General features: G+C 38.3%; 1 protein-coding gene across 2 annotated transcripts in view; it reads right to left on the bottom strand.

Moving 5' to 3' along the window:
• LOC115232553 (cadherin-23-like) overlaps positions 1-13,812 on the bottom strand; it is a 137,942-nt gene that overhangs the window by 94,602 nt on the left and 29,528 nt on the right. For both annotated transcript variants that reach the window (XM_029802496.2, XM_036512221.1), the window contains exons 10-15: positions 9,832-9,910; positions 8,153-8,280; positions 6,115-6,312; positions 4,854-5,018; positions 3,561-3,725; positions 2,705-2,772 (exon numbers count right to left, since the gene is read on the bottom strand). In XM_029802496.2, coding sequence (XP_029658356.1) covers positions 2,705-2,772; positions 3,561-3,725; positions 4,854-5,018; positions 6,115-6,312; positions 8,153-8,280; positions 9,832-9,910 — 803 coding nt within the window. The remainder of the gene's footprint in view (positions 1-2,704; positions 2,773-3,560; positions 3,726-4,853; positions 5,019-6,114; positions 6,313-8,152; positions 8,281-9,831; positions 9,911-13,812) is intronic.

Here is a 13,812-nt window from a genome sequence, read left to right on the forward strand (position 1 = left end):
TGTAGGATGCCAGTTGGTACTAAAGAGAGTATGGCACCAGGTGGTGACCAAAGTACGGTGTTCGTGTTCATTATTTTTTTGATCAACAAGTCCCTGAATCCTTGTGTGCAGTGGTTATGGTCACCATACTTTGGTCACCAGCTGGTGCCATACTCTCTTTAGTACCAACTGACATCCTACATATAAACTTCCACCTCTGAAATACGGTCCATACTTTCAAACCTACCACTGTAAACACAAACATAACGTGTATTGATCTGTAAACAAAATAAGAATCACTTCCTAAATTTATCCTTCCTAAAAATACTCATCCTTAGAATGAATATACCTACCTATCCACAACTGGACAAAATAATATGAATCTTGGAAGGCAACACTCGAAGTCTATGACTTATTTCTCTTTCCTAGACCTAATCCATTCTACTAAATTTTACTCCTCTCACACCCTAAGTTTTGCTCCTATTCTTCTTATGTCATCTTCAATAAGAAAAACATACTGTACCTTTTAGTAACTGACACTTGTATGTATCAGCTCTCCTAACTATTTAGACCCTCTGATGAAGCCTAGAGGCACACTCAACATCCAAACTCTATCTACCCATCCCTACAGAAAACTGAAGAGATGGAGATAGCATGGAGGATATCGTGGCCTCTTGGCAGAAACGGCCGTAAGGAACTGATCTTTCAAACTTTTACTCTTTTATATATTACTAGTATATATTTGTGTAGCACACAGTCTTTGCATGTGTATCTATTCTTATAATACTCCTTTTTGTTTTAGAATAAATAGACATAATAGAATGTCTACCAGCTGATGTATGTCATTTTTGTATCCCCTCCATTTTCTTTTTGCCGTATAAATTAAGGGTAAACCACTTTTTACCCCTGCCTGTATATGACACTTGATTGTGAAATTGCCACGCAATAACCAGCACTTGGGTATTAATAATTGGGCACACTACCAGCAGTGTATTGCATAGGTGCTATCCCCTATTTGGTTGGCTTCCCAACCTGTAACTCTCATGGAAATTATATATATATATATATATATATATATAGAGAGAGAGAGAGAGGGGGGGGGAGTAGTGTGTTTCTACATGAGCAAAACTTTGGTTGCGTACCTATTTGACTGCAAAGGGTTGAATATGTGAGTATATGTGTGTATCATGCGTGTGAGTGTAGATGTGCGTTTTACAGAAAAAATAGTGTAGTGATGGAATTCAAAAGGAATGCAGTTCTATCAAACAACTCTAAACTGTAAGAACCGTTGCACCATCCAATAATATCATGAAACATAACAGGTATGACAGCCAACAACTTCAAAGCAAGATTTACCTAACTCATATACTCCTTTATGTGTAGGAATCAAGATAAATTCTACTCCTTTGTTCTGCTACATTTTGATTAGTGGAATGATCTCTCCAACATTACACAGAGCATTATTGGCAAGGCCCCTTCTATGCTTTCATGGAGTTGTAACTGAAAACTCTGCCCTTGTGAAAAACTGCGCATACTCAACAGAAAAACCGACTTATCTCATTGTTGCCCCTAGAAATATGCCATGTTAATGAACCTTAAACCATTTGCTGATGTTAACCCAAAAATATCATCCTAGCTGATCCATGCACAATTTCAGGATATATAATCCTTGATGTCCATAGAGAAATTGCAGTCTACTGGCAGCCATGTTTCTCATACAAACTCACCTGTAACCTGACACTATCAAACCGCTTACTTTTCCACATAGTGGCTGTTGTCGCTAAAATGTCACACCCTACAAAATGCAGACTGAGACCAACATCCTGTCTGTCTTTTTCTTTTTCATTCGTTCAGAAATGGATCTGAGAAGATCATGTGTAATCCCTCAGTGTCTAAGATCTCCAAAAACAGATACTGACATAATTTTTTTTCAATATTTGAGAAGCTTGATAAAAGGAACCACACTTTAAGGACAAGCTTTAAAAAAATTCAGAAAAGGCTCGAGATTAAAGGATTTTGTACTGGCTATGAATTTAGAAATATTCTGGTCTGGTTACTCTTTTACCTGTTTCAGTCATTTGACTGCGGCCATGCTGGAGCACCGCCTTTAGTCGAGCAAATTGACCCTGGGACTTATTCTTTGTAAGCCCAGTACTTATTCTATTGGTCTCTTTTGCCGAACCGCTAAGTGATGAGGACGTAAACACACCAGCATCGGTTGTCAAGCAATGCTAGAGGGACAAACACAGACACACAAACATATACATACACATACATACATATATATATATACATATATACGACAGGCTTCTTTCAGTTTCCGTCTACCAAATCCACTCACAAGGCATTGGTTGGCCTGAGGCTATAGCAGAAGACACTTGCCCAAGATGCCACGCAGTGGGACTGAACCCAGAACCATGTGGTTGGTAGGCAAGCTACTTACCACACAGTCAAGATTTGCTATATAACAGAAGGCTTTCTTGTTTACAGATTGAATCGTCCTTCTTTGATACGTGAGTCAGTCATACAAGTTTTCCTTATGCATAATCGCAAGGTTTGAATGCCAAACAGTTATTTGACTACTGGGACATGGACACAGTGAATCCATATTGAGATTAAAATTTCCTCTATTTTTTTTATTTTTTATTTGTTTCTTTCACTTTGTCACTCAGGGAAATCTCAACAAACAGTTCATTTAAAAAGAAAAAGCTCTAAGAAAACTTACAAGTCACTTCCTTGCCCATTCAGTTTGTAGACTATTTGCTTATTTATTCCAGAATCTTGATCGGTGGCCTATAATAAAAAAAATACTTTCATCTTATGCTTAAATTCTTCTGCACATAGTTATACGTCATCATTTTGTGTAAATGTTATTTCTGTCTTAGCATTAAATGAGGGCGAATATACACGAACCCACTGAAGACGTGCAGGGACACTGCTACTGTTGGATCGTATTAATGCAATAATGTGTATAATTTGTGAAACACTCAGCAACTGCCAGCTCATACCAATGCACAGAAACAGTTGTAGTGATCCAGATTAAAGCCCATCCATTCTATCTTTTTTTGTAGTACGATTGATTTTATAAAAACACTTGTATTCTTGTGTCTATACCTGTGACTACCTCTGTTTGTGTTTACGTATATCTCTACGCCTGCATGTCTATATGTGTGTGTGTGTGTGTGTGTGTGTGTGTGTGTGTGTGTGTGTGTCTTTATGTTTTCCTGTACATTCCTTTTCTAGGCATGTCGAAATGTCTGGGTCTTTAAAAATTGACATAATCGTGGGGACTATGCGGGAGAACTTATTCATGATGATTCAGTAACTAAAACACAGAAATAATTGTCCGTAACTTATAGTTTTCAATCCGTATTGGTAATAAGGAGAAAAACTGATGATAATGGAGATATAGAGACGTGATGACAGCACAGACGATGATGATGACAGGAAAGATGACAACGACAATGTGGTTGTCGTTATTGTCATCACCATTATCATCATCATCATCAGCGTTGCCGTTGTCATTGCAATCGTCGATATTATGCTGCAGGGTAACAGTGAAATTCATATAAACTACTTACAGACAAAGTGAGTACAGTGGTTCCAAGTTGTGAGTTTTCTGGCAAAGAAGCTTTATAGATATCCTTTTGAAACACAGGAGCATTGTCGTTCTCATCCAGGAGATTTATATAAACTAATGTTGAAGAACTCAGAATTTTTGTGCTGTTTATTTGCTGAGCTGTAATCTGAAACAAAACAATATCAATAATTTAAGCAATCAAGACAGCGAGCTGGCAGAATTGTTAGCACGCTGGGCAAAATGCTTAGCAGTATTTCATCTATCTTTATGTTCTGAGTTCAAATTCTGCCAACTTCAACTTTGCTTTTCATCTTTTTGGGGTCGATAAATTAAGTACCAGTTGTGTACTGGGGGTCGATCTAATTGAATGGCCCCCTCTTCCAAAATTTCAGGCCTTGTGCCTAGAGTAGAAAAGAATATTTTAACCAATCATGAGGCTGCAAGCTGGCAGAGTTGTTAGCACAGCAGGCAAAATGCATAGTGGTATTTCATCTGTCTTTAAGATCTGAATTCAAATTCCGCCGAGGTCCACTTCACCTTTCATCCCCTTCAGGGTCGATTAAATGAGTACCAGAACTGTTGCAGCTCCAAGCAATACTGCTTTTGGTAGGTGTTCTATCCTTACATTTGTACCAATCTTTCTGAGCCACATCAGTTGAGTGCTGGCACTTCCTAATGCACCAATCACCCTCTTACCTATTAAACCTGAAAATGTCTGTGTGTGTGTGTGTGTCCTCATTTTGTGCCAAAACGGCTCGATCGATTTTTCTTAAACTTCACACGCACATTGCTTATGTGTCAGGGGAGGTTTTAAGTATAAATTGATTTCGAGAAAATGTCCAGGTAAACAGCGGGAGGAATAACATTTGGGTGCAGTTGAACGGCAGATGTAATTATTTTTAAGCTTCCAAGGGAAATAACCCATTCCCTCCTTCATAAATTATTCAGTAAAAATGAAATTGAGTATGCTTATTTCTTAGTATTTGAACTATTTTAGTTATTTTCTCAATTTATCCAGTAAACAAGTAAATAGTATTCTCCTTAACAACAGATCCACTTATTTTGATTAATGACTTATTCACAAATATACTAACACTAGTGCTGCTGAGGGTAATTAGTTGGTATTATGTCGAAAAATTTTAAGCTATTATTATTATTATCATCATCATCATTATTATCATCATTATAGCTTTCTTTTTGTATGTAATTGAGTAAAGTAGTTTGTTGAATGTCACAGAAATGAAATACCTTTAAAAAAGCTTCCCACTTTTTCTATTACTTTAGCTCTGCTTACCTCAACCATCTGACTCCGGTATTTTGGAATGTCATAATCCAACATTTGCGGTTTTATAAGCACAAGATTAACAACTGCAGATTTGATTCCAGTGTTTGTTGACAAACCAAAAACTCCAGGGAAACTTTGCGCAGTAATTTCTAACGAAAACATGGCATTGATATCCTGAAAAGTATTACAACAGAAAGAAAAGAAAAAAAATCAGACAGTGGTAAATTTTCATTTTGTTCAAAACTCAAAGGAAATCTTAAACCTTTTTTTGACGTGTCAGGAAAATTTTCCGTGAAGGAGGAACACAAGTAAACTGCAAGCTAGATAACTCATTTTAAAGTAATTACCATTCTCTAATTGATAGGTTAGTTGATTGAAGTTGTCTTTACAAGAATACAGCTAATCTTTTTTTTTTCTACTCTTTGCAGTTTATTTATAGGCCTTTTACAAAGCCAATACAACTCTTATCTGTATTAATTTGTATGTTAAACTGAACCCAAATATAAACAGCATGTTCTGAATCTCTCTGCCGTCTTTCAGTCTGGTTTATTGTTGATGTCAAACCATTGAGTTCAGCAATATCCTACTTGTCTTGGATATGTTTCTCTAAACAACTTCAATTAGAAGAATATGATTTACAACTGTTGCTCAACAATTTCCTGTGCATATGACAGTCAATGTGATTTCCATGAATGAGAGATCTAATTTGTGCCTCCTCTTCTAAGTCAAGTTTTATTTAGGTAAATTCCCTGCAATCATATAACCGATTAGTGCTTTATCATCTCATCTTGATGAAAATGAGCAGACTTCCCCAAATAGACAAGTCAAAGAAATATTTTCATTAAGATAACTAGATTGTGGGTTTAACTTATACGGTACACTGTGTTAATCAGTTATTATTTGCGATACAGTTGGTGCTTGTGTGACTTCAGAGTTGATAGATGACCTTAGACAGCCAAGAAAAGGGGACGTTTGCTGGAAAGGATGACAATAAGAAAATAACTATTGACAGATACAACATAACAAGGGTATTAGTAGTAGTGGTGGCGGTGGGGGTGGGGGTAGTAGTGGCGGTGGTAGTAATAGTAGTAGTAGTAGTAGTAGTAGTAGTAGCAGTAGTAGTAGTAGTAGTAGTGGTTGTAGTGGTGGTGGTGGTGATAGTTTTGTGATGATGATGATGACAACAACAAGAATGATGATAATGATGATGATGTTGAGAAGGAAGAGGAGGAGGAGGAGAAAGTAAAGTAGCAGTAGAAGGAGTACTGACTGAGTCTTTATCAAAAACAAACATAGGTGTGCCAATAATGGTGAAATTGTCAATGGATCTGGTGTTTTCCGGAATGGTCATGTTGTACAGAGTTTGCTGGAAGACTGGCGGGAAATCATTATCGTCTAGAATTTCAATGTTGACATAGGAATATGTCACAGCTGTTTTGTCGGGAACACCATTAGCAAGCTCTGTCACCTGTGGAAATAGAAGAAATGATATTCTTGAAATCATACAACAGATTGATAGAAATTCAACTCTCTGGATTGTCATTGAAGTCTGTTCTCAACATAAAGGGTGCTGAAAAGGGTCAACTCTTCTGGGCTTAGGGGTTCCGATAGAATAAGGACTGGAGGTGATTCATGAAGACAAAAATTCTTCATGGCCATGCCCCAGTATGGCCACAGTCTTATGACGGAAACAAGGGAAAGATAAAAGAGAAAAGATTATGTACATCAAGTAATCTCGTCAGATTTCAGAACCAAATCTCATTCCTCTAAACCGTCTTTGGACTCTTTTACGAGAAATACAATTCTACATGTGAAACTACATGGCCTAGAGTTCAGGGTGGGTTCAACTCCCAAACTGGGCGGCATGTTGTGTTCTTGAGCAAAACACTTCATTTCACGTTGCTCCAGTCCACTCAGCTGTAGATGGACCGCCCAGTATTCTCCTTCTGATCGGGGAGTGAGGGGTGGGGAGGGTGTTGGCCTACTCACCTAGCCAGCGAGGTAGCATCATTCAAAAACTAAGACAATACAAAGCGCATTGTGACCAGCGATGTATAACAATAACCGAGAGTTTGTTTGATATTGTAATACCATGATACAGTGACAATTCCACTTACAGTTCAGTTCTTACTGTTTCTCAATAAACATTCCAATCTAAACAAATGGGATTCGACTGCTGCCAATATATATCCTCCTCTACGCTTGTAGATTATCCAAAGAACAACTTCAGAATCATCGACTATTTTTATTGCCACCCTCATCTGGGAACTTTCTCAAACATCTACAGAACCTTAGAAATAACATAAAAACTGCTTCTAGTCTTGAATTTATACAAACGGCTCATTCTTCCAATGGCAACATTGCTCTGATCAGAAAAATCCAAGGCCATTGTTCGGTGTAATTCCTATCGACACAAACCCAGGCATTAAACCCCTTTTCTATGTATTTTAGACAAACTAGTTTGTGTTTATCTTAATAGTTATGCTTTACATTTCATGAAATATCCCAGCTCCCATGTTCTATATAAACATGTTTTATACATGTTTCTTGCATGTCTGTATCGACGTGTTAGTTTATGCGTAAGTACATTGGTGTATATGTATGCAAGTGCGCACATGCATGTTTGTCTGTCAGTGGGTCTGTCTGCTTGTCTGCATATTCTCTTCTTTTCTTTCATTTTTAGAATCCTCTGAGGAAGGAGCTGATATCTAACAAAGATACAAAACCCTGTGTTTGGGAATGGAAATAACGAAAACAGTAACAGATTTCAAACTCAAGAAAAATCAGGCTTATTTTTACTGTTCCACTAACAGATTATATTTGTAATGTATGTATGCATGTACGAGGGGTGTGCGTGCATACATGCATGCATGGGCGGTTGGATGGATGTACGAGGGGTGAGTGCATACATTCATGCATGTATGTACATATGTATGTATATATGTATGTATATATGTATGTATTGGTACCACACTTTTGTTAGATTTAAGAAGCGTGAATTGCAGTCGCTTTCATTTCTTCCTGCATGAATGGCTTAGGGTTAGGGTTCGTTAATTGCTGCAGAATATTTGCAAAGCCCAGATTCTTACTTACATATAAATGACTGTTTGTATTTACAAATACGAATAACAGGGAAGGGAAAATATTAAGCTGGTACATTTGAGACTTTACTAAAGGATTTGTCTAGTAAATGAAATGGAAGTTTTAACTAGAAAACGAAATGGCATCACTGACTTTGTTCTGAGTCGTACACTGGATGACATGCATGAAAGTATTAGCCGTCGACACAAATAAATTCTAATACTTACACTAATGTTGACTATGTAACGCCCTACAGATGACTCCCTGTCAATATTACCATTTGAAATCAAATCCGCTTTGTAAGTGTTACCAATATGGGAAACAGTATTTCCAACTCGGAAATGGACATCACTACCTGGGGAAAAGAAAAAACAGAAATTAAGCAGTTGAAATAAAAGGATGTTAAATTTCTCATTTAAATTTTAGCCTTCTCTTAAAAATGTATAGTTTCTCAATTACTTTTGTTTTAATTTTAAAACTTATGTCATGTATTCATGTATTAAATTAATCTGCTATAAATACCTGATAATGTTATAAAATGAATAAAGTTATAAAACAAATAAATTATTTATTAATCAATTTTCTTGGTGTGAGTTGTGCTGTACCTGAAACAATGTATCTTTCTAAGAAATCCTGATTTCCAATAGGTATATTGTAACAGAACGCCTTACTTCCCTGGGCATGGACACATTGAAACTCCGATGTCTGGCAGCTGACTTGGCAGACACCCATAAAATTATTAACCATCTTACAAACAATAACTCTGAGCACCTTTTCAAACTCCACCTGTCTAACACTCATGGACATGTTTACAAAGTCAGAAAGCAGCACAGCTCCCACGACTTTCGGAAACATTTTTTCACGCTAAGAGTTGCTGAAGCATGGAGCAACCTGCCAGCATCAGTTGTTAGTTGTCGGAGCACTGCATCCTTCAAAACTTCCATGCTTCCTGAGATTCGCCAACACTACACCTGATTTTCTCCCCTCCATACACACGCAGGCATGTATCTGACTCATACACTGTTCACTTCCCAGACATTTGTACATTACTGCATACACTTTATATGCACTTTTGACAAGTTGTGATGCACCTGATCACTGTATACAATAATTTCATTATATATATAACTGGATAAAACCTTTTGAAAAGAAAAAAAGAAAAGTATGTGTTTTGCTACATAACACAGTAATGTGTATTTTTCTTGATGTGAAGGATATAGCAATGTGCAATTTTATCTCATAACTTATCATTGGTGCATAACTGAGTTTTTAAACAACATACCTACTTCTATTTACTTTTATGAATTGATTAGAGTACAAATATGGTAACATCTACCAATAACTCTTAGTGTTAGTAAAGAAACTCAAACAAGTTCATATCATCATAAGAGAGGTCGCATTAGGCCAAATGGATGAAATGTTCACTGCTTCATCGTATTTAATTCATCATTCTTTTAGATGTTGGAAGACAGACAGGTAGGGGATTACTTTGCAACTATATCTACTTGTAAGTGGCTCAAAGGAGTCGATGTGTTGCATTCAAAAGGATTCTGTTGCTTATGTGTTTGGTGTAATTTGAAAAAAAAATCTATGCAGAGAATAAGATACTTTTATTGATAAAGTTATTTTTGTAGAATAAGGTATTAGATTGACTTTTAGAAGAGAGCATAAATACTGATTGCCCATCCACCAGCATTGGGGAAATGGCTCACAGTTTGTAGGGACTTTGGAAATAGTAGCTATGGTTGCATGAGAGAGCTATTTCAAAGGGTTTGTTATGACCATGTATAACCTCAGAAGTGACAGTGGGTTATGAGTGTTTCCACTCGTTGACTTCTAAGCCAACACTGTTGTTGATTATTCCAGTTGGGGCACGTGTAACCGATTAAAAATACCAAGTACTTACCACCAACAATAGAAATTACCACCGGTCTTTGGTTGCTCACATCACCATCTCGTGCTAATAGATTCCCTACACTGACATTCTGCATTTAAAATAAACAATTGTAAAATATACATGCAAGGAAACCATACAGGATTGTTCACAGAGAAATAATGTTTTTAAATAGAAACTTGTAACCAATTTAAATATGCTTGTGGCATCTTTGAAACTGTAAGGAAGCAATTCACTGTATTTTGTCATGGAGAAAATTTCTGGCTGTAGACAAATAGTTGTAAATACACCAACTCAGCTCATGGTACACCCTTACAAGGCTGTAGGATGCAAGCTTTTCAAAGTGGTTATTTCCTCTTCAGCAACAGATACTGGAAAGGCAGACGCTACAAGCTGACACAAGGGACAGGTCCCTCTTATGATATTCCCATCACCATCCAATAAAGTTACACTTTTCAGCAGTTGTCCGTAAATAAAATACAAGTGACAGCAGTGCTAAGCAGTGATGTGCATAAATACAAATTTGTTACCAGTTCAAATATGCTTGACGCATATTCGAATCTGTAGAAAAAAAAACATTCGCTGTATTTTGCCATGGAGAAAAATTTCTTGCTGTAGATAAATAGGTGTCACCCCGTTATGTGTTTAAAATATATTCTTTTCTACACTAGGCACAAGGACCGAAATCTTTGGGGAGGGGGGAGTCGATTAGATCGACCCCAGTACGCAACTGGTACTTAATTTATCGACTCCGAAAGGATGAAAGGCAAAGTCGACCTCGGCGGAATTTGAACTCAAAACATAAAGACAGACGAAATACCGCTAAGAATTTCGCCCGATGTGCTAACATTTCTGCCAGCTCGCCGCCTTGTTTAAAGTATATTGAATTGAAATCATTGAAAATAAACCAGAGTATGAAACGCAAGCTTAGAAGTGTTAAGGGAAGTAACTCTTAATTAATCTATTACTTTTATCTCCCTTACTTTATCTTTTACTCTTTCCTCTTCTTTTTTTCTTTCTCCCACTTTTCTCTTTCACTTTCAATTCTATCTATATCAGTGGTTCATCATCATCATCATCATCATCATCATCATTTAGCGTCCGTTTTCCATGCTAGCATGGGTTGGACGGTTCTACTGGGGTCTGTGAAGCCAGAAGGCTTCATCAGGCCCAGTCAAATCTGGCAGTGTTTCTACGGCTGGATGCCCTTCCTAACGCCAACCACTCCGTGAGTGTAGTGGGTGCTTTTTACGTGCCACCCGCACTGGTGCCAGACAGAGCTGGCAAACGGCCACGAACGGATGGTGCTTTTTATGTGCCACCGGCACGAGGGCCAGGCGAGGCTGGCAACGGACACGAAACGGGGCGGTGCTGGCAACGGTCGCGAAACGGAAAGTTCTCTTACATGCCACCGGCACTGGTAACACATCTGCAATTTCCATTGATCGATTTCGATTCAAACCCTTTTATTTAAATGAGTTTAGCCACGGACCCCTTTTAATATACTTATCCTTATGCATATATATATAATTTTGAATTTAGTTCACAGCCCCCCAGTATTACCTTTGTGAACCCCAGGTTGGGACCCGAAACTCATTACCTTCCACTTCAATACTATCATGACGAATAAATGTGGTGAGAATGAATATTAAAAAAGAATGTTGAAAATGATGTAATATAAAAGAGAAGACGAGAAGGGAAATATTTTGAGTAGATTATGTGAAGCTGAGTGAGGTTATAAATCATCGGAATTGACTTCAAAGTAGCGATAAATACTTCATTCTGTTGGGCAGTAATTTTGCTAAGATAATTTCTCATTTTTGGGAAGATTAATTTATCATTCACCATGAACGCTTTAAATGAATATTATTTACTAATAGCTAGTTTCATAAGCCAATCATTTAACTTCCTAATCTCTCTCTGCCTTCGTTTCTCTTAAATTCTTCATGGAATTTTGCTAAGCTAAACCTCTCCTTCCCTTCATTGTTCTGAAATCCCCTTGTACCATCTCTCCAAATCAAACCTTGCTTGTTCGTGGTGTGCTGGCCCATTCCCACCACCACCACCAATACCGGATATCTCTTTCTCTCTCCTCCCACCACCATTACCAGATATCTCAAGGGAGAAGCAGAAAAGAAGAAGTTTGCCAATGTTCAATGACATGAGGACCAAAGAACTGAAGTATTTCAGATTGCAAGACAGTGTGTGAGAGAAAATTGTGATGTTACAGGAGAGAAATGTATCCACATGGATGATGGTGCACTTGCTTTTAATGATTCGGAAAAGAAAGAGGCTTAGAGATGCCATTATGAAAGACTGCTGAACATGGAGAATGAATGGGAGGAGGAGAGCCTGCCAAATGTTGACCCAGTAGAGGGACTAGCTACCCGAATAGACAGCACCCTGGTAGATAAAGCAATTAAGGGTATAAAGTAATAAAAAGACCCCGGCCCATCAAGAATCACTGCTGAGATGCTCAAAATATCTGGTGGTGTGGGTTATGGCCTAGTCACCCATATTGTAAACCAGGTAGTTCACGAAGGAGTCATACCCAATGACTGGCGTAGTAGCACCATAGTCAACTGCTACAAGGGTAAAGGTGATGTTTTAGATAGAAATAATTACAGGGGTATCAAACTGCTGGATCAAGTGATAAAGGTCACATTGAGGGTTATAGCCAAACTAATTTGGGAGAGAGTCAGCTTGGATGAGATGCAGTTCAGTTTTGTTCCAGGTAGAAGCACCACTGATGCCATATTCCTGGTTTGACACCTGCAGGAAAAATACCTAGCCAAAGATAAACCCCTCTACTTAGTTTTCGTGGTCTTGGAGAAAGCCTTTGACAGGGCTCCCCGATCCCTTATCTGGTGGGCAATGCGGAAACTGGAGACTGACCAAGTGTTAATAAGGGCTGTACAGGCTCTGTACAGAGATGCTGTTACTAAGGTTAGGATTAGCAATGAGTATAGTGAAGAATTCCAGGTAGAAGTAGGGGTCCACTAGGGATCAGCCCTCATCCCCCTCTTATTCATCATAGTTCTCCAGGCAATAACAGAGGAATTCAAGACAGGTTGTCCCTGGGAGCTCCTCTATGCTGATGACTCAGCCCTCATAGCAGAATCACAACCAGAAATAGAGAAGAAATTTCAGGTGTGGAAGCAAGGTTTAGAATCGAAGGGCTTTAGAGTCAATGTCACAAAAACAAAGTCCTAATACGTAGGAAGGCAAGCAAACTACAAATCCCTTCAGGTAGATGGCCCTGCTTGATCTGTAGAAAAGGTGTAGGTGGAAACTCTATAAGATGTACCCAGTGTAAGCTATGGACGCATAAGAGGTGCAGCAACATCAAAGGAAGGTTAACCGGGAAGATAGTTTTTGTATGTGGCAGATACACAGTGACAATAAACATCACAGATGCTCAGAAAACAGATTCCATCACATACCAGGGAAAGAAACTAGAAGTAGTAGATAGCTTCTGCTATCTAGGTGACCAAGTGTGTAGTGGGGGTGAATGCCCTGAGAGCGTAGTCATTAGAATAAGAATAACCTGGGCAAAGTTCAGAAAGCTCCTACCTCTGCTGGTAACAAAGGACCTCTTGCTCAGAATGAAAGATAGATTGTACGATGCATGTGTGCGAACTGCCATGCTTCACGGCAGTGAAACATAAGCTGTGACTGCTGAAGACATGCTGGGCAACTTTACATAGCCAAGGGAGAAGCAGAAAAGAAGTTTGCCAATGTTCAAAAGAAATGAAGCTAGCATGATCTACTGGATGTATAAGGTCAGTGTGCACACACGACAGAGTGTAAGCACCCTGAGAGAAATGTTGGACATAAGAAGCATCAGATTTAGTGTGCAAGAGAGACGACTACATTGGTAATGGTTACGTACTGTGGACGGGTGAAGAGAGCTGTGTGAAGAAGTGTTGTTCCCAAAGAGAAGAAGGAACCTGTGGTAGAGGGTGACCCAAGAAGACATTGGATGAAGTGGTG

This window comes from Octopus sinensis, linkage group LG2 (genome assembly GCF_006345805.1).
Source record: "Octopus sinensis linkage group LG2, ASM634580v1, whole genome shotgun sequence".
NCBI lineage: Eukaryota > Metazoa > Mollusca > Cephalopoda > Octopoda > Octopodidae > Octopus > Octopus sinensis.